Raw genomic sequence first — 21,399 nt, 5'->3', positions numbered from 1 at the left:
GTCTGGATTTTGTAACAGTTCTTCCTCAGAGCTTTCTAACTCCTCTAGGATTTTTAGATTTTCTTTCACCCAGATCATCAACAAGTTGCTTCTTTGGTCTTCAAGTTCAGTGTGAGTAATGGTCGCTACATTTGGGCAATTGGAAATTATAATCTTTCTGTGTAGCATTATTGTGTTTCTTACCACCATCGACTCTAATGATGTTAAGTCGAGTTCTTGACGTATCGTTGAAACAGGCGTTGACGCTCGTAGGTTCAATGTACTTCGCCAGAAGAGCCCTTCAATGCGCTTCCAGAATTTGCGCGGAATCATCAGCATAGCATCTGCGCCATAGATTAGGGAAGGAACCACTTTGCCCTTGTAAAATTGTATCCAGGGGATTGTTGTGAATTGACAGAATCTTCCGTCTATCGCTTTGGCCTGACTTGCCAGCTTTTTCGTTCTTTCCAACAGATGTTTTTGTATTGGACATTCTTGTCTGTTGTTGCTAAGGATCACCCCTAGGTACTTGAATTCCCTCACATGTTCGATCTTCTCCCCTTTCAGGGTCCATCTGAATGTTTCGGTATGGATGTTATGTTTTTCCATGTCATTACTTTGGTTTTCGTTTTGTTAATTTCCAAGTTGTTCTTTATGTAAACTGCCAGCTCGTTTAATTGACGCTGCAGGCCAATCGGTATGTTATCCAGTAAGATGAGGTCGTCCGCATAGAGAAGTCTCGAGATCTTAGATCTTCCTACTGTTGGTGGAAATGAGCGGATCACTAGTTCTCCATCTTTAATATCCCACAGGTATACGTTGAATAGCGTCGGGGCAAGGGGACACCCTTGCGTTACTCCTCTGGCCGTGTGAATTTGTTCTGAAAGAGCCCTTCTCGATTTAAGCGTACCCTTATGGAGGTGTTTTGGTGAAGAGCTCTAATGGGTTCCAAAATGCCTTCCGGGCAGCGTTTTGCTCTTAATTTTTCCCATAAGATTTCCCGGTTGACCTGGTTGAAGGCCTGGACCAGGTCAACAAATTCCAGATGGATTTTAGGACTTCCTTCGTGAATCTTGCTTTTTAAGATGCTTAACAACAAGATATTTGGGGCTGTCCCGGCATCCTTCACAAATCCCGATTGCAGTGGGTCCTCGTTGCCCGAGGTTCTTGCCCATTTTTGGAAACTTTCCAAAAGTAATGAACCAAACATTTTTCCAACAACGTCGAGGAGTGCTATTGGGCGATAATTCTTTGGTTCCTCTCTTGGTCCGTGTGAACTATTCACTCCCGTATGTCCTGAATGTATTGCAACCCTGAAACCTAGAGCGAAGGACATAGAAATACGCTTGCTAACTCCTCCACTATGAATTTGTCCGAGACCCATAGGTTCGGCTTAAAGTAGTTGGAAACATGCTTGTTTCCTTCATTAGATGTTAGTGAGTGATGCTACAGTTGATGTACTAATCTGAGCTGAACCTCTTTCCTACTTGTCATGACTAAATGCGTTCCTGTTCTGTAAAATGTAAGTTATTTGCAGAGACCATAATAATGCAAAGGCGAAGTACACTCTGAGTGAGAAGATACTTGTCAGCACGCACAAGTAGACCTCTTTGGGAAGCACAGTGACATCAAAATGATGTAATTTCACAAAGCAGTATGTTGGAAGGCCACAGAATGTAGTACCAACATACGCCACTTCACCACTATGGAATTCTCGCAACATGTCCTCATAGAATATATATTTTTGGTTTCACTATGCATGAAAAGAAACATGAGGATCTTGAACACATTTCGAGATTGGTTACAATGGTAAAACTAGTGATGCCAACTTTTTTGGGAAATTTCACCCAAAAGAAGGGAAATAGATTTTACACCAAAATTGGGGCAGGTCAGCCAGAAATCAAAATAAATGGCTGCCACCCACTAATTCATTGGCCAGAGTTCACAACTTCCAAAGGCATCGTTTTATCTCAATTAAAGTATACCCTTAAATACTACGTTTGTGCTTGCACAAACCTCGGATCCCATAGAAACCTAACTTTATATTTGATATTGCCAGACATGGGTCAGCATTTCGAGATTCTTGTTTGTATTTCTGAGAGAAACACACAAAGTATTGAGCATGGCTGTTAATAAAAGGAATACACACATGTATTAACATAGGCCCTGTTGTGGTGGCTGCTTGCTTTGCAAAGTTGATTAATGTGACTGGGCAAACAGCAAGTTGGTGGTCAGGCCTCGGACTACATGCCCCCACTCAAACGATTGGGAGTTCTGACACATATTCTCAGTGGTTGGTGGTGAGATGGTCACACTCTAACGGTGCACATATGTTCCAGATCTGGCACACATGGGATGCACATGCCAATTTCGGTTGGGTGATATTTATATAGCGCCTTACAGAGCACATATTTACATACAATAACACATTATTATTATATTATGACTTGTTTCCGGTGCATTGCCACTGTGTCAGTGCCAATCTTGAGTTTGTGCGCCTTACGTAAAAAACCTCTGATGTCCACAGGGTTATATCCTGTCAAAATAATATACATTCCTTCCTTTTGAGGTAACTATAGTGGTCATGTGACATCTGATATCAGTAAAGTGTTTTGAGAATTGTATAGACAATGGAATACTCTTTGATGTTATTTTCTTTGGTTTGACTTGTAGTCTTATTCAGCTCTACCTGAGGGATAACGGTCTATCTGATGCAGGCATTCGAAAAATGACGGCACCAGTTCGAGTGATGAAGCGGGGCCTTCCGAACCTTCAAGTTTTTGATCTGTCTTGTAAGTTTAGTAATATGTGTATTTTTTACACCCTTTAATTCTTGGACTTCTAAGTTTCAATTGAGTGATTTGAATGCAATGAAGAGTAAAAGGGAAAGATGGATTTTTTTTTTTAATATACAAACCTTATGCTGCGTAATCTCAGTCCGTGATCGCTACACCATTTTTTGTTACTGTCATTAGTACATATATATTTCTGACAGCCAAAAAGACTGACTATTTTGGCTGTTAAGAAAATGCTGCTGGACAACCGATCCATTCATATAAGAGGTTCTGCATCATTTGGCCAGTGCGTGTCTCCTTTTCGTTCAAACAGATGCAGCTACCTCCTGGATCATGAAGGGTATGGAAAAATAAAATGGCACCAAAAGGGCATGTGCGCTTCTGCTTGTTGTGGTGTTGTACTTTTGTGCTCTGTCGATAATTAATCTTTTAGGTCGTATTTATCTTCACTGGAAGGTGCAGAACGTCGCGAAACTAAGCGTGACAGGCAAAAACCCCGCCCTCCGCGATGCCCCATTAGTTGCAGAGCAAAATTCAAATTTTTTTCGATTTTAAATTACATTTCCGCTGACTATATTAACTCTCTGGTGCAAACTTTCTCCCAAATGCACCATTACTTTTGTTGATGTTTTGCAAAGACGTGTGCTTCCATCCCACACTAGAAGTTGATTGTGACGGTGCTCACATGTATAATGACTTTGCAGCTACAAACCATCCCATCCACCACACCTCGCAAAGAGTATCCTAGGGGTTTAGTTTAATTTTCAGGTGCTGACTGGCAATTGGGGAAACCCTGTGCTTGAGAACTGGCCACTAACAGGAATGCAAGTGTTTTGGAGGCCCTTGCCCATCTGCAAAACTACAGTCCCACTAATAGGCCACTACTAATCTGTTGATTCCTTATGCCAGTCTCCCTACTGTCTGGGACCTCAGGCCTTCCATAAAGCCTGTAATGCATGGCCACTTCCCCCAAGTACTGGCCCAAAACCTACCACCAAAGCCAGTTAAACCTGTCCATATGAGCCATGGCCATGCTGACCCGAGGCCATTCTGAAACGGTCTGCTACCCAAGGCCTATGAGCGGTGGCTGGACCCTATAATTCAAAGTCTTTCAGGGCCAGTTACCCCATCTCTGACAATCCCACCACCACCTCCCAAGGCCTTGAATCTATGCAAGTCTCACAAGGACTGTATAAGAAGGGGCTTTCGCTTCCCTGCAAACAAAACAAAGTAAATAATAATATTGAAGAAAAAAACTCGATCATTCATAATAACAGTGCATATCTGTAAATATATTTTAAGATTTTTTTTGGATTTATTTAATGTCTCGCTATAAATTAATTGCCATAGTCACTCCTAAATAGAATTTTTTACACTCACCCCCGTGAGTCGGGAGGACATGGGCGGTAATGGCCCACCAGCCTGAGCTTAGATAGGCCAGAACGAAGAGAGGGCCCCGGTGAGGGCTGTGGGCCGTTACCGGCCATGTCTGCCTCCCCCGACTAGGGGGTGAAAGCCATTCACACCCCAGAGTGCTAATAGTGTAATTTTATTTCTTGGAGATGGGCTCTGCTTTTTTTGCGCAAGCCCATTCTCTCGGGATAGGGGTGGGAGGGACAAGATGGCTGCTGCCATAGGAAAAGGGACTTCGTCCCTTTTTTCTATTTCTATGGCGGCCAGGGGATGGAGGCGCGCCGGGTCTGGAGCACAAAGCTCTGGTTCAGCAGATAAGTGCGGAGGGGGGGTATTTTATGGTTTTGGGGGCAAAGAGGCAGGGTGGGGATGTGGGGAGTCAACAGGGAGAGGCTACTTGTTGCCTCCCACAATCAGCATGGCACCAGCAAGGGTAGGGCCTTGGGTGGCTATAAATAGCGAGCAGACACTGTGTATTTCCATCTGCTGGTCCAGCCACCTGATTGGCTAAGCACCCTTCCCTGGGTTCGAATCAAGAATCAAACGCATCTAATACAGCATTTTTGTCATTAGCTATGACTGAGAAACTCCGTACCACTCGAGACTTTGTATGGACACCTTTGTTGTACATCATATATCATGAGGTAATATTGGCTCAGATCAAGAGTGATACCTTCCTGTCTTGAGTATCGGTGGAGGGGGAGGATGTTACTAGGCAGCAAGGCAGCCGTCTGACTGTCCTGCCTACAAAACAAAGCTCCCTGGGCCTATAGCACCTGCCTGCAAGTCTGAAGCCATCTGGTTTTCAGAGGGTCATGTGACACACTGCCTCCTTTGTTTAGTCTATCCTGGGTGTCCAGCCTGGGCATGTGCAGCCAGACCAGCCCGGGCATCTGCAGTCAAAAGGAACACCTTGTTGGGTCTAGAAAGGGCCTGGCGCTAGAACTCTTGCTCATGTCGGTCCTTTGCTGAGCTCAACATTTACCTGACGCCTGCTTCCACGCATGGGTAGCCCTACTATGTATTGACTATCCTCTCCCTATGTGTTTCTCATACTGTGCAGGACTGTTTTGGCCTGTTAACTGTCTTCTAGCTACCAATAGCCCCATTCTTTCCCAACTAAAAAAAAATAAAATTCTCAGCCAACCTTCCCTTTCTGCTCACCCACCTACCTTCTCTTGGACTGCAATCTTTCCTCATTGTCTTCACTTGCCTATTTCATATACTCTTTGGCATGCACTTTGACTTTGCTCCATTCCTCCTTCTCCTTCCCTTCTGTTATAGCTGTCAGCCTCAACTCAGTCTAACTTTTGCCTCACTTTCCAGCCTCCAAATCTCCCTCGTTTCCCCCTGCACTCATACCCCTTAAACAAGATGCTTTCGTTCTCCCAGGATCTCAAACCTCCTCTATCCCCCCCTTTCCTCCTGCACAACACTTGCTCCCCTCCTCCACATTTCCCTCTGATCATGCCATTGTTCACTTTTCGGTCCCTCCACCTTTTAGGCTTCTGCTCCCCTCTTCAATGACTAAGTAGAAATTCAGAAAGGACTCTCTTGCCCCTTTCCTTAAGGATGCGAGGACCCCTCTCCTATCTCTGGCACCTATTCATGCCTTTTCTGTGCTTTTTTCTGGCTTTCATTGCGCATGACTTATGACTAACACTATCCCTCCACTTTCATTCCTTCTCGTCCCCTGTTTATAGCCTTGATCGCATCTGAAATTCAGATCCTCAAGTCAAACATGTGCCTTGCACTGCGATGCTGGTGCAAATTATGCACCACTACCATACATGAATTCCTATACTGAGCTCTTCTTTGCCCTGGACTCTGCCAAATCCTTTTACTTGACAAACCTGATCTCCTCCCTTTGTAATTACCCCCCGCAAACATTTATCTACCCTCTAAGTTTTGCTCACAGCTCCCAAGCCAATATTCATCATCTCCTCCCTTTCTTCTCATGACTTTGCTCACTATTCTTCTGCCAAAATTCATGACACTTTCACAGTCCTCCTTTCTCTCCCTCCCCATCCCACCTTCTATCTACCACCTCGTCCCCCTACCTCTTCTACTCTTAACTACTTCTCCCCTTCTGCTCCTTTTGAATTGGCACCCATACTTTGCAGCACAAACCCATCTTGCGCTCCTACTAACCATTTTGCTCCCAAAATAGTCAAAACGTTGTCGCAATCTCTTGCTCGGATCTCTCTGAGTTCCTTAACCTCTCTCGCTTCGCTTGACGCTTCCCTGCCTCCTTCAAATGTGAAACGGTCTTACCCCATATTAAGGCAACCCTTCTGCTCACTCAAACGTTCCACCAAACTATGGCCCAGTTTCCCTCCTTCCCCATTATTCAAAGTTCCTGGAGTGGACTGGCTTCAACCAGATCACCAAGTACCTTGAGGATTATGGCCTTATCTGGCATCTGTAAGTAAACACTCCTAGACTGCACTCCCTAATGTCTTCAACTTTCTCTCTGATGCACACCACTCCAAACTCTCTTCTATACTCTACTCCTCTCATATGAACGTATTCATCCTTTTGGACCTCTCTACCATTTTGAACACTGTCTACCACTCCCCTCTCCATTCACTCTCCAGAACCTTGGGTTTTCGTAAATCTGCTCTCAGCTGCGTCTCCCCCGACCTGGAAGAGTGATATAAAATCTACTGGAACTCACAAACCTCTGTCCCCACCCCTCTTCCTTTCATTGCCCCCAAGGTTCAGTCCGTGGACCTCTTCCCTTCACCCTCCATACCTCTGCCCTAGGAAAACCTCCCGTTCTTTGACTTTCACAATCACCTTTTTGCTGGTGACATTCAAATCTTTCTGCTTTCCCTCGTTCACCACATCTCGGAACAGATAACAAACGGTCTCTCTGCAATTCATCACTGGATGCCTCTCTACTGCCACATGCTGAACTCTTCAAAAACTGAAGTCCTCTTTCTCTTGGCTTCTAAAGCCATACTTCTCCTCGCCACTCTCCTTCCTGCCTGACCTGCTAGCTCTCTTGCCCAAGGCTCTCAATCTTTGGGTCCTCTTTGATAGTGACCGGTGCCTGCAACAATTCATCACTACCACTGCTGCTGCTTTTTAACCTCCTCAATATTTGGGAAATGTGTCCCTTTCTTGCTGTTATGCTGCCTCAAGCATGCCACTGCTGCAGCCTGCAGCGTCTTAACTGGCACTGCCAGAGAGGGTGGTGGCTGTAGGAGGCAGTGCCGGCACCACCATGTTCTCTGTGCTGGGCATGCGCGGGAGTGTGGTCTGGTACCCCACCCCCATGCAGTCCGGTGAGCATCATCCATTGCCATGACACTCGAACCGTAGGCTAACCATATCAGGAGCAGGGGTACATGAAACCCACAAACACACGGACGCGTCTTAACACGTTTGTAGCCTCAGTCATATGGGACCTCTTTACCTCTTGTACTGCTCTTCCTTCTGATCTCTTTCCCTGCTCGGGTTTCTTTCTCTTGGTCCTCTTTTGCCCACCTTGCCTTTGCCCTGCCGGTCTCCTCTTGGTTCTGCCTGGCTGCTTGACCTGCCTCCCACCAGCAGCCATTGTCCTCCTGATGAACCGCCTCCTGCTGTCTCCATTCCAGTCCTTCAGCTTAATTCTACATCCAGCTCCCCCAGCAAGCGCTTGTTGCTGTCTCTGTGCCACGTTAATCCGGTGAGCTGTACCCTGGTGTGGGGAACTGGCTTCTGAGCGCCTGTCCTGTAAACACCTGAGGGGGGGCTTGGACACTGGTCCCTTTGCCATGCTTACAACCTATAGGAACTCTGGATCGCCTTAGAAGGTCTAAAACTGGATTTCCTCACCCAGAACTATTGTCAAGACCAGGAGCCCAGCAGCGATGAGACCAGGTACTTGACAGGTTAAGACGCCTACAGTCTCCTGAATCCATGAAAACTGTACAGGAACTACGAGAGAAGCTACATGCCCATCTACTCTAGAGGTTGGTTCTCTGAAGCAAGTAAACACTGTTCTTGGAGGTGCCATGAATAGACTTACTGTAGTTTCCTTGGCCGAGAACATCGTGTCTCATACGTCTTCCCTAAAATATGATGGTGATCCGAGAAAGTTAATGCAGTTCCGATTCAGGCCTTATCACTTCATACACAATAAAGCCAAAATCGGGTCCATCGTGACCAATCTAACGGGCAACGCCCTGGCATGGGCATCTCCGTACGTATCAGCCAATAGTCTGATTAAGTGGAATTTCAGCCTTCTTGGCTGCGTTTCAGTTGCCCAACCTGGCAGCCACCGCCCAGAACCAGCTCCTCCACCTGAAACCGGAACACTCCGATCTGGTTACCTACCGCAGTAGGCTCAGTCAACTCGCTGCAGATTACCAGTTGACTGAAGTACACAGTGCACGCTGTTCCGAAGGGACCTACGTGAGGACTGCAAAGACGAACTTGTTCACTCACCAGAATCTGAGTCCCTTCAAGGCAGAACAGACCATGTCATTCAGGTAAACCACAGACTGACAGAGCGATGAGGTGAACAGAGAAGAGCTGGAGAAGGATCATTTCGGCCTATGCCCGCTCAAATCCTGCTCCCAAAAGACACCACAGAGGAATTTATGCAACTGGATGCCTTGCGTGGTCCGCTGTCTGAAGCAGAACAGAAAAGACAACGCCTCAACTGGTTACGTCTTTATTGGATGGCAGTGGAGATTACCTAGGTTGTCCCTTGCGGCCCCCCCAAACAAGGGAGACACCCAGAGTGCCTGTTGCAAGAAGGGAACAACAAGCCCACTCATCATTGATAAACGCCTTCTGAATTCCTCTACAATGCCTATGAAGCCTTGTCGTCTTTTGTCTTTGGAGGTGTGGCTACAGTGGAAAAACAGATCTACATCGGTGTCCAGGTAAGACTTGCTCGAATCCAGGGCCTGTGGGAATTACATCGATACATGTTCGCCCTTCAATCTGGCATTCCTTTATGGACCAAACCTGTTGCTTGCCTGATAGAAGTAATCGAGGGCTCTCCGCTGGCATCGGGTCCTGTGTGCTAACATTTGGTACCTGTTTCATTATATATTACAAACCACCTTAGATGTGGAAAAAGAGTGGCATCTGGCTATTACCTGATCTCTCCAGGTAATTCAAACTGTATAAAGACAATTGATCAGGGTGACCCCGGTTGTACAAAAGGGCACAAAAAATAATTTGGTAGTATTTATAACATGGATCTCATACTTAGCATTTTAAAAGGGGTTCAATATCGATGTTGAGTTAAACATCCAATACTTGAACATGCCCGGTGGGTGAGGCGGACACTAATATACATAAAAGGTCGACACAACTGTGTTTCGGCTTATAGCGGTTTTAGATGGCAATGGATCTGGGTTATTCATAACCTTTCTTGTGGTGTAAATCATGCTTCGATAATGTAGCACGTGATATCAAATGTTGCCGCGCTGTTGGCTGCGGCCACGCAAGTCCACCTGTGGTGTGTATGTACTCAGACTTTAATTGTCCTCGTTTTGACCCCAATCATGGAAAATATTCTGCCCGGATACTCGGCTAGTGATTCGGCAACCGCTTGACTTTCGGCTTCTCTGGGGTCCAGGCCTGTACCACGGTCGCGGGAGCTTCCCTCGCTCCTGCTTATTGGCATAGGCTTGCCCTGTGTACTGTTGTGCTATTGTTCGCAGGCTAAGGCTTTCTTTCTCAAAGGTTCCGTGGGTCTGGGACAAAAAGGGCATGTTCACTTCTCTCCTCACCACCCTCTCGATTCCTGCTGCCTTTCTCCTTCTCTTAAACTTGCACGCATGATTAGCTGTCTCGTCATGCTGTCTGCCGTGCTCGTACTGTGCTCTTGGGCTCCATATTTTATCCCTGTGGGGAAGGGAAAGGACTGTCGGGGGTGTGTGATACAGGTTCATTAACTGACTTTGCCTGACCCTTGTATTGGGACATGTCAGGTAAAAACGGCTCTGGTGTTAGTCCCTCGTCCTTTGTGTTGTGTGAAAGTATTTGTGTCGGAAAAAGGGAGAGTTAGTGGTTTTGAATGTCCTATGTGAGAGGAAAAGGTGTCAAAGGAAGGGGGATAGCGTGTCTCATTCTCACTCCTCAAGGACCCCCATCCAGGTGAACCTCCCTCAGTGGTTCACCTCCAGGAACTGGATCCAATAGGTTGCCGCATCCACCCAGTGATCCATGTTTCTTTATTGAAGCCTTATCTGGAAGACACTTATGGCAGTGGTCCATACTTTCCTGTATCCCTCGATGGCTTGCCTGAGTATGAGATACAGGACATTTACGATTCCTGCCTTTGGTACAGATGTTTGTATTGCCTGGTTGATTGGAAGTGTTATGCTGCCTGTGATCGCTCGTGGGAACCAGCCTCCCAGGTCCATGCCCCCTGATTGGTCTGGCTGTTCGTCCTCTGGTTCCCCTGGAAACCTGGTGCTCTGGGTTCTTCGGTGGAGGGTGTCATGCCGTCTCTGACATGGTCACTGCCGCAGCCCGTGGCGTCTAACCTGGTGGCACCTGCAGTGCAGGGAGACTGGTGAGCAGGGTGGTGGCAGCAGGAGGTGGCCCAGGCCTCAGCCAGAATGGGGAGAAAAAGTCACAGGGCATGCCATGGGCACTGCCATGTTCCTTGCGCTGTGTATGCACAGAGGACCAGCACCACACTTCCATTCGTGCGCAGTCCAATGAACTCCGTCGATTGCTGCAGCAATGATGCACAGAGCCGTAGGTTGAGTACCGCATACAGGAGTACATTAGCCCCACAAACGAGAACACAGACACCTCTTGACGCATTCTGCATGTTTGTAGCCTGCCTGTATGCTTTGCTCGGCCCTACGAGACCTCTGTCTTCCTTGTTCTGCTCCGTGCATCTCTCTCCCTGCTCATGTTTATTTCTCTTGGTCCTCTTTTGCCTGCATTGCCTGAGCCCGACTGGTCTCCTCTTGGTTCTGCCTGGCTGCTTGACCTGCCTCCCACCAGCAGTCCTCCTACTGATCAGCCGCCTCCTTCTGTCTTTGTTCCAGCCCTTCAGTTTACCATTCTGCATCCAGCTCCCCCAGCCATCACTTGTCGCTGTCTCTGCACCACGTTAATCTGGGGAGCTGCATCATGGCGTGGGAGTTTCTGTGCCATAAGCACCTCAGAGTGGGGCTCATGCACTGTTCCCTTTGCCACACTTATGGCCTATAGGAACTCTGGATTGCCTTAGAAGGTCTAAACCTGGTTTTCCTCGCCTGGAACGATACTCAAGAGCAGGAGCCCAGCAGCGACGAGACCAAGTACTCGACACTTACTAACCACTCTACGACAAACTCTGTTCTCCAGCATGGAGTCTGGCATGGATTCACATGCTCATGAATGAATATTCCCTGTTGTCAGGCTGGAAATCCTTGGTAAAAGCTAAAACAGTTTCATTTTCACTTACAAACTGTATTTCTCCTTTAAACCAATCACTGTCCTCTGGGTCATACTGCCCCCATCCAATGACCGTCCTTTCCCTAAGCCACTCCTCTGCCAGCCATATTCAGATTTTTACTGCACACTTCAGTGTTGGGAGTCCTCAAGCACTACGTTTTTTCAGGTTTTCAACAGAGAAATGTTACATTTTTGTTCCAATGGAGCCTCTGTGCTCTCTTCTCCTTCTGCCAACAGCAGGGATCCATTGTCAGTGAATTTCAGCACCCCTCAAGGGCGAAGATCGTCGAAGATTCTAGAAGGCCATCGGGCCTACTTCGTGCCCTCTGATTATGAAGGAGTCAACGGAGGGGAGGGCCCTCTTCAAGCCGTGCACCAAATGCGTGCTGCGTAGTGTGTTTATAGAAGACCAGCACCTGCAATGCCTCTACTGCCTGCATCCAGACCATAAGGAGGTGGAGTGCGAAATATGCCCTGGGTCCTCCAAGGAGACTACGAGGGACAGGCATGGTAGACTGGCGGCGTGTCTTAACCCCAGGGCCTCTCCTCCGAGCAGGGTCATGCCTCACCCAGGACCGGCCGATACGAGAAGCTTTCTAAGTACTTTGAGGGTGCTTCACCTGTGGGGGCCCAAGACCAGGAGAAGAACTGCAAGTCTGAGTCCTCCGGGTTTGCGCAGAAGTAGGTCCCAAAGTGGATAGGGCACGATCAACATCACCCTCCGCCCCCATTGCCAGCTGGCAATCAAGCTCCTTCTCAAAGTAAATCTACCTCTGGCTAAACTGCGGGAGTAGTTGGAGAAGCCGCGGACTCAGGAGAAGAACGAACAGCCCAAGCTGGCTCAATCAGCGACGGCTGCTATAACGACGGCTAAGGGTGCTGACCCACGGAAGGTAGCCCTGCCCCCAAGGCGCGACACTGCCGGAGTGACTTTTGGAAAGTCTGCTGGCACGCCAGAAGGGGGTAAACTGGCTCAGGCCCTGTTGAAGCACCGCAGGAAAGGAAAAGGGTTGGCGATAAGGCCCCGAAACAGCCCTCCCATGCTGACCAGGAGTCCACGGTCCACGAGGACATGGAAGAGGAGGATGACGGCGACGACGGCGCAGGTGCTAGTTTTCCGTTCCCGCCTGCTCGGCCGAGGGACGGGTCTTTGGACATTCTGTCGACCCTGCACACCTTGGTGTCAGAGATCCAGAGGAGGATGCCCCCGGTTCCGGTGGCCCCCCAGGTCTCTGATGAGCCTCCAACGACGAAGAGGAAGCGTCATCCGACACCCCCATTTCAGCCTCCACATCCGGCCCATTTCCCCCAGCAGACCCAGACCCGGGGACGGATGCGGACATGACTAAGGATGACGGCGAAGATATTGTTGCAGCAGACAGTGAGTCTCCACATTTGGATGCTCCACCTAGGGTGTCGCCACCGGATGAGGTAGGGTGTTTCCACTATATGATCTCGGGAGCCTCTGAGCTATTCCAGCTTGTGCCCAAGAAAACCAGAAAGGAGGGTTTCTTGTTCCAGAGGCGCGAGGCCAAGAGGAAGACAATTATGGAGGTGCCCCTTCTGGACGACGTGTAGGAAGAGGGCCTGGCCCTCATGAAGAACTCTTTCACGGCTCCAGCCAAACGGGATAGGCTGGAAAAGAAGTATGGAGTGCCGGACTCGGCACCCAAGTGCCTGAGCTGGCAACCATCGCCGGATTCAGTGGTATCAGCGGCCGCGAGGAAACGGTCGATTAACCAGTCCCCATTGTCTTCGGTCCGTGTCCACTATCAAGACGGCGAGCGCACTGGCGATCCTATCCACGTACGACAGGGTGCTGTGGTACAAGCTGGGGCCTATTCTAGAGTTCCTCCCCGACGATAAGAGGATGGAGGCAATCGCTCTCGTCCAGGAAGGGGCAGTATAGCATCTGATCACGCCATCACAGTGGTGTTGAACGTCGCAAACATGGGGTTCTGGTAGATGGGGAACATTGTCTGCCTTAGTCACAAGGCTGGATGAAGGCCACAAATTTCCGGCAGGAGGTCCAGGTCAATGTGTTGGACATGCCCTTTGACGAAGAGAACTTGTTTGGGAAGGTCGTCAAGCCCTTCCAGGCCATCGAGGCGGATATGGAGACGGCCCATTCCCTGGGCACTCTCCAGTAGTATTGCTCTTATTTTCACTCCTCCGGGGGAAAGTATAGCAGGTCTGCCAACGGTTTCTCCCCTTTGTACCGTCAGCCCTCCAGATCCACGACTCAGGAAGCCTACAGAGGCCATTCCCAGGTCTACGGTAGTGGAGGGCCGCATTGTCGTCATCCCGCATGGCAGGACACTGGTGCCGAAGCAGGTCTGAACCGGCAGGGACGTTGGGTCCTCGCGCATGCACCCCAGTGGAAGGCCGGCTGACTAGGTTCGTCAGCAGGTGGAAGAGCCCCACCGCCAGATAGGTGCTAGGTGCTCTCACCCAGGGGCACATCCTGGATTTTCAACGCAGGTGTCCGTGGATACCACCGATTACCCCTTCAGAAACAGCACATCCCTGAGCTCCTGAAAGAGGTATGGGCCATGCTGGGAAAAGGGGCAATAGAGCTAGTTCCCCAATGGCACCAGGGCTCCAGAGTCTATTCCAGATACTTTCTGGTCAGACGGAAGACCGGGGGCTGGAGGCCCATCCTAGACCTGCGACGCCCAACAAATACCTGAAGTCCCAAAAGTTCAGGATGGTCACGCTGCAACCCGTGCTCGGCCAACTGGAGGAAGGAGACTTCTTGATGTCACTCGACCCGGAAATGCCTATTTCCACATCCCATTCACAAGAATCATCTGACGTTTCTTCATTCGTAGTGCAGGTCAGAACTACCAGTTCAAGGCTCTATCTTTCGGATTGAAGTTGGCCTCCAGAGTATTTACAAAATGCCTGGCGCCGGTGGCTGCCCATCAACGTCCACGAGGCATACTCGTATACCTGTACCTCGACGACTGGCTCATTCGGGGCTGCTCGCAGGAGTTTGCCGTCGGACACATGGAGACAACCATCCAGCTACTGACAGATCTGGGATTCTCCATCAACTTTCCGAAGTCCTACTTAACACCATAGCAAAACGTGTTGTTCCTAGAGAGTCTCGATAAGGTGTCCTGTCCGGCGTCACCCTCAGAGGGGAGGGTAGCAGCTATTCAAGGGTAGATGCAGCGACTGTTGTCGACGAAGACTGCCACGGTGCGGGCCATCAAGTCGTTGCTCAGCATGATGTCCTGCATCTACATCATCTGACTCTGCAGGTTGCAGATGCGACCTCTAAAGGAGTTTCTGGATGCTTGCTAGATACAGGTATCCGGAAACTTTGCAGACAAGATCCCTCTCGACAAGTTCCGTCGGGCAATAGGATGGTGGGGCGTCTGCTCCAACATCGCCGAGGGCACAGGTTTTTAAAACCCTCTGTACCAGGAGACGGTCCGCACTAGCGCTTCCCTGGAAGGCTGGGGAGCCCACACTGGACGTCTGCATGTCAGAGGCCTGTGGCTGCCAGAAGGATCTCCATATCAACATCCTGGAACTTCGGGCAGTGTTCTGGGCCCTCAATTCGTTCCTTCCGTCTCTGAAGGGCAAGGTGGTGAGGATCTTCATGGCCAACACGACCACCATGTTGTACATCAACAAATAGGGCAGCACTCGATCCCCATTGCTCTCCCAGGAAGCACAATACTTGCACTTGGCCGTCGACAAGGGATGTTTCTCGTCCCTCTTCACCTAGCAGGAGGCGAGAATACCATTGCAGACTCCCTCGGCAGGTAATTGCACTCCTGCCACGAGTGGGAACGTTGGCAGGTGCAGGAGGACCGCATCTTTGTCGAATGGAGGAGGCCCCAGATTGATCTGTTTGGGACAGCGGCGAACTCCAAATGCCAGATATTTGCCAGCAGATTCCACCAACCGGGAAGCCTGTGGGATGCGTTCTCTTTCCCTTGGGAAGGGCTGTGTCTGTACGCGTTCCCTCCGTTTCCTCTCCTGCTACGAGTCATCAACACACACAAACTGTGCCAATGCAGGATGATATTCATCACCCCGGCGTGGCCGAGGCAGATTTGTTACCCAGACCGTCTCAGACTGTCAGCGTTGCCTCTGGTCAAGCTGCCAGTGGCTCCGGATCTTCTCACCAGAGAAGGAGGCGCAATCCTAAATCATTACCCAGGATTTATGAACCTGAGGGCTTGGCTCCTGCAGGCCTAGCGTTTGGAGGATATGAGTTGCCAGTGGACTGCCCGGAGGTCCTTTCCAGGGCGTCGTCGACCTTGAAGTGCTACGGTCACAAGTGGAAGCGTTTCGCTACATGTTGCAGGTCACAGAAGATTACCCCTTTGAGGGTCACAGCCCTACAGATCCTGCCATACTTGCTATCCTTGGCCAAGGCTGGACTGGCGCATGCCTCCATCAAGGTACATCTGGCATCTATCTCTCAGGTCGCCCGGAAGATCTTCGCTTTGGTCCCATCGACTCGTCAATAAGTTTCTCAGATCTTTCGTGCCGGCAAAGGCTCCTGCCCCAGCATGGGAACTCAATGTGGTTCTGACGAGGCTCATGGGGGGGGGTCCTTCGAGCCTCTCAGGCCCGCTCAAGTTCCTCTTGTGGAAAGTGGCTTTCTTGGTGGTCGTCGCCTCTGCCAGAAGGGTAGGTGAGATCCAGGCCCTATCCTGCAAACAACAATACCTAACTTTCTACAAATAAAGGGTGGTGCTACGTACGCATCCCTCCTTCATGTCAAAGGTTTCGTGGGAGTTCCACCTTCACGAGCCTTTGGTCTTACTAGTTCCTTTCCAGAAACCTTTCTTTGTCGCCAGCGGAAGCGGCCTTGCACTCGCTGGAAGTTGCTCGTGCCCTGAAGTTCTACGTCTCGCGCACAAAGAGTTTTCGGAAAACTTCACAGCTGTTCTCGAACCTTGGTCCTGTGAACCATGGGAAGGCCTTGTCCAAGACTTCCATTTCAAGATGGCTCTCCGCTGCATCATGCACTGTCATCGTTTGGCTAACCGACCGCTGCCCGGCCATCTGAGAGCCCACTCCAGCTGAAACATCGCTGCGACAACAGCGTTCCTGTCCGGTGTGCCCCTGCTCGACATCTGAAGGACTGCTACGTGGAGGTCCACTCGCACCTTCATGAAATTCTACTGCGTCAACAGGGATTCCAGGGAAGAGTCCAGAGTCGGCCAAGCAGTGCTACGCAACCTGTTTGCTTGAGGTGAGTCTGTTCCAGGGGTAAGTGTAATTGCTTCTGTTGTGCCTTGCCACCTCCCGTGGTTGTGTAATGTTGTACTGATATGTATTTGTTATTCGTGAGCATCTGAATCCATGCCAGACCCCATGCTGGAGAAGGTTTAAGTTACTTAACCTGTAACTATAGTTCTCCAGCATGGGTCTGGCATTGATTCACATGTGAACCCTCCCGCTGACCCCTCTGCTGCTCTTCTTGGTCATACTGCCATTTTACGTGCTTACCAAATCTGAAGATGGCTGCCAGAGGTCGGTGTTAGGGAGAGGACTGTCATTGTATGGGGGCAGTATGACCTAGAAGACAGTGATTGATTTAAAGGAGAAACGCAGTAAATGATAGTGAAAATGTTTTTTCTCTTACCGAGGATTCCCAGCCTGACGATGGGGAATATATTCATGAGCATGTGAATACATGCCAGACCCATGCTGGAGAACAATCGATACAGACAAGTAACTTGAACCCTTGTGCTTGCCAAACGTCCCTACTATTGGAGCCTACTTCTTGGCCTTCCTCTCTACGCCTTCCTCCCTCTAGACAAAGTTCTCAACTTCGCTACTTGCTACAACCTGCCTAGATCCTCCCCCAGTTCTACTTACTGACCTGTTGGTTGACTCTTTGTACAACTGCTCCCTTTTCAAGTTCCTTCTCCTATTTTACAAAGCTATCAATGGTCTCAGTACCTGTCTGATTGAATCTCCATTTACTCACTATTTCGTTCCCTCCGGTCCTTCTCTGCTCTCCCTATGTCTCTTGCTTCTGCTCCTTCTCCCAACTTGCCCCCTCCAGAGGTATGTGCTGCCGATTGCACTCAAAGCCAGCCAGTTTGTGGATCTCTTCAAAGCTCAGCTTAAACTTCAATGTCTTGCTTAAGAGGGAGCTCCTTCAACCCCATCCTCCCTATCTGACCCTGCCACTCCCTCTGGTGACGCTTAATGTGGTTTTGTATATTTTTATAGTACTCCTTAGTTTGAAGCACTTTTCCCTCTTAAATTAATGTTATCTTTGTAGTCACCTCTTTTACTATATACATTTATTTTCTGTTGGTTTTGTCTCTGCTATATGTCGCACTTTTTTATACCCTCATAAACTGGCTCACCACTTGTGTTCATCTGTCTGCTATCGTACAGACACCCTTCATGGGAATGCTTCTGCCATCTCTAAATGTGTGATTGTATTTCATTTCTGTTTGCAATGTGCACCCGTTATTCAAATAAATACAAGTAAATGCAAATTCATACATTATATAACAAACTTAAACGAGGCTCTGAGTATCCTTGCAAAGGTACTGGAGGTCCAAGTTCAGCTTTGGATCAAGCTGATACTTTGGGACCATGGGTGAACTTGCAACATAATTGTGTAAGGTGCACTGCAACTCCATTCATAAATCAACACCACATGAAAACGTGGAATAAATGTTGAAGAGTAAATAACTAGTGCCTTTCATGTTATTTGTTATCAAACCTGGTAAAAAAAAATCAACATTGCCCCATTTGGAAAATAGCCTTTCCCCTTGCATAAAGTGCCATGATATAAATTGACTACTAAAAAACAAATGGAGAAAAATAATTTGGCAAAAATGTTGCTCTGTACGTTGCTTTCAAACAATAGTTTAACATTTTGTAACTGTTTATTCTCTTTAAAATAATAGTGTGCTGTGTGACATTTGAACGGTTTGAAAAGTAATTTGGGCATGAGACTTTTGAATATTGCAACATATGGGACAGTTTCCACGACAGACAGCATGTACGTATGGCTGTAAATTTGCATTTTCCACATTCTGATGGAGGTTGGGTGGATTGATTTGGATTGATGTTGTGGCAAGTGATTTCTCTACTCCCAAAAGCAAAACACAGCAAATTTCATTGTGAACCACAGTTGTGTTACTTGTGTCGCTATCTCCCCATATGATATTTCTATGAGGTATGTAAAGAAGAATTAGAAGGCAAACGTGTGGGAGAAGGGGGAGACCATAGCAGTAGGGGCAGAGTACGGCGTGAGGATGCAGATGGCACACAGACACTTGGAGCAAAAGGGGCGAACACAGTAAGGAGGGTTTGGAAGAGGTACCACACTTTGAGCTCTATGGGGCAGAAACAGACTGTAGTGGATGGGAGGAGGAGTGAACACACACTTGCCTAGAGACAGAAAGGTATAGGAACCAAGCACCAGACATGGATGATGGACTTGAGAGATTTAAACTGGCTTGAAGCGCTACAAGATGCAGACACATGCAGTGTGAGGGATATTCAGAGACTAAAACAGAGGCAAATCCTTGGAACCAGCCTGGTCAGCTAGAAAGATAGGGAGAAAGTATTGCAGAAGCAGACGCAAGCATCAGGAACAGTACAGGAGAGAGCAGAGAGGGAAACAGAGCCTGGCAGAGTCACTGGTAACGAGGTGGCACTGTAACCGGGTTGATTCGAGGAGGAGGGGATGTCGGATCGGCCAAAAAGCTGGGATTGTGGAACCAGTGTCCCCTGCATGAACATGATGTCAAGAACAAAGATTAAGCAAAAAAAACACAACTTAATATGAATATCCTTTTTATTGTTTGAGGCACACCTGCTTTGGGGTCAGCAGCATATTTTTCGTATGAGGGATAAACACTGTGAATCTCGAGGTACAGTAACCCGATAGGCTCCTGCAATAGAGCCAAAAAGGCAGAGGTGGTTGGAACCCCCTTAAAAGTAAACTTGAGTATTTTGTTGCTATATATTTCTTCCCTATACTATAGCCAGTTTGGTATTTTGTCCTGGAGGTGAGCCTGAAAATTAGTGGTTACCAGGTCTTTAGCCTGAGTTCACATTTTGGCTGCATACTCACCACTTGATAGTTACCTTTTCTTTATAAAGAAAAAGAAGTGCATTCTTAATTATGTACTTTTTACTTTTCAGGCAACCCCAACATCACAGAAAGAGGGGTGGCATTTCTTTTTGGTTTTAGGAAACTTAATTGTTTGGACGTTTCAGAAACTGGAGTCCAGGTAAGAAATACACCACAGCATGTCCTCTGTTATGAAAAAGTCAAATTTTCATGTGTCGTATTCTATTTCTAAATTAGTTCCCAGTTATTTTGATGGAGCACATTTCACCTCTGACTTGAGTGCTACACAAGGTGTTATCCAGCCTTTGGACTGGCATCTTGTAATGGCTCAGTACAGAGAGTCGCAGTCTGTTCGCCGGTCTGTCCTTCCATCTGTATTAGTCCTTGGTTAGGTGGTGTTGAAAAAGCCACATTTTAGAGATTTGCAAAACTAGAGAATTGTGGTGGCATTCAGAGCCAACACCAGGATCGAGTTCCAGAGGTAGAGTGCGTGACAAGAGAAGGATCGTGTGTTGGTCCTATCTATGTATAATTAACATGTTACTGAGCTGAACCTTTAAATGCATGTTACTAGGTTTTATACCGCTCACTGCTGCAATTTGCTTGATATCCAAACTGTCTGGCGGATCTGACAGTGAGGAAAGGTGTGTTAGGTTAGTACACAGAGAGGGAAAATCAAAATAGCTTTGTTGATGTGCACCGTTTATTGTTAAATAAGAATTAGTGCAGTCCAACTGGTGTGGTAATAACACTGGTGGCAGGCGGTGGGACTGGTGTAGAGTGAATACAGTGACGATTGGTTGTAGTTGCGCCCATATACACCATCCACAAGGCTAGCTCCACCAAAAAGAAAAGTAAACTTGTAACAAAATAATGCCAGAAATGGATAATTTTAATGAACAGTCCCTTACTGCACTTACAATGGAGCAATTGAAAGATGTATGTAGAACAAGGGGACTTGAGTTTAAATTGAAGTTCATTGCAAAATTGTTTAATCACCAAAAACCTGGAAGTAAGACCCATAACCCCTACTCCCAACCTTGATATGGAAGAAATGTATCAAAATGATTGTTTAGGGCTTAGCCCCAATCTGCCAAATGTGTCAGATGGTGAGGAAGATCCTCCAGAAGTGAGTGACTCCCCTCTACAGCCTTCTCCTGTAATTTAACAGACTCCTATCATGACCCCCGTGGGTCACACTACAATCCCAGAATGTCTCTCACCTGAAAGAATGAGACTGGAACTAGAATTCTAGAAACTTGCAGTACAGTCTGAGGACAAAGACAAGGAGAGAAGGCTTAGAGAGAGGGAAATGCAGCATGAGTGTGATATGAAAAAGATGTCCCTTGATTCTGCTTCCTTCACATGGTCTTCTCGGTCTACTAGTCCCAAGAGACCTCCACTACCAAAAGAGGATGCAAGTATGCATGATCCTAAACTTGATGTGTTGGATTGGTTGAGTACATTTGAATTCACTTATGGTTTGCTGAATATTTGTGAGAATGATTTAGTTGCATGGATCATGTCTAGGATCCCCCGGAATGGTTGTGATGCTATTATCGAGTGGAATGCTGCTAACAGAAAAGATTATGGTCTGGTCAAGCAGGCCCTTATTGCCAGATTTATGTAGACTCCTTCTCAATACAGTAAAAGGGTTAGAGACCATAAAAAGAAAGCTGGTACCCCTTGGGCTACCTGGGTTTGTGAATGCCTTAAAAAGCTAGATGGTTGGGG

General features: G+C 48.0%; 1 protein-coding gene across 6 annotated transcripts in view; it reads left to right on the top strand.

The window, feature by feature from the left end:
* Positions 1-21,399, top strand: part of LRRC42 (leucine rich repeat containing 42) — a 300,779-nt gene that overhangs the window by 112,451 nt on the left and 166,929 nt on the right. For all 6 annotated transcript variants that reach the window (XM_069642156.1, XM_069642154.1, XM_069642153.1 and 3 more), the window contains 2 exons: positions 2,653-2,771; positions 19,737-19,825. In XM_069642156.1, the coding sequence (XP_069498257.1) occupies positions 2,653-2,771; positions 19,737-19,825 (208 nt within the window). The remainder of the gene's footprint in view (positions 1-2,652; positions 2,772-19,736; positions 19,826-21,399) is intronic.

Source organism: Ambystoma mexicanum, chromosome 1q (assembly GCF_040938575.1).
Source record: "Ambystoma mexicanum isolate Mex_15411 chromosome 1q, UKY_AmexF1_1, whole genome shotgun sequence".
In the NCBI taxonomy this organism is placed as follows: domain Eukaryota; kingdom Metazoa; phylum Chordata; class Amphibia; order Caudata; family Ambystomatidae; genus Ambystoma; species Ambystoma mexicanum.
The sequence above is the reverse complement of the archived record's forward strand: the minus strand, read 5'-3'. Positions and strand labels throughout refer to the sequence as shown.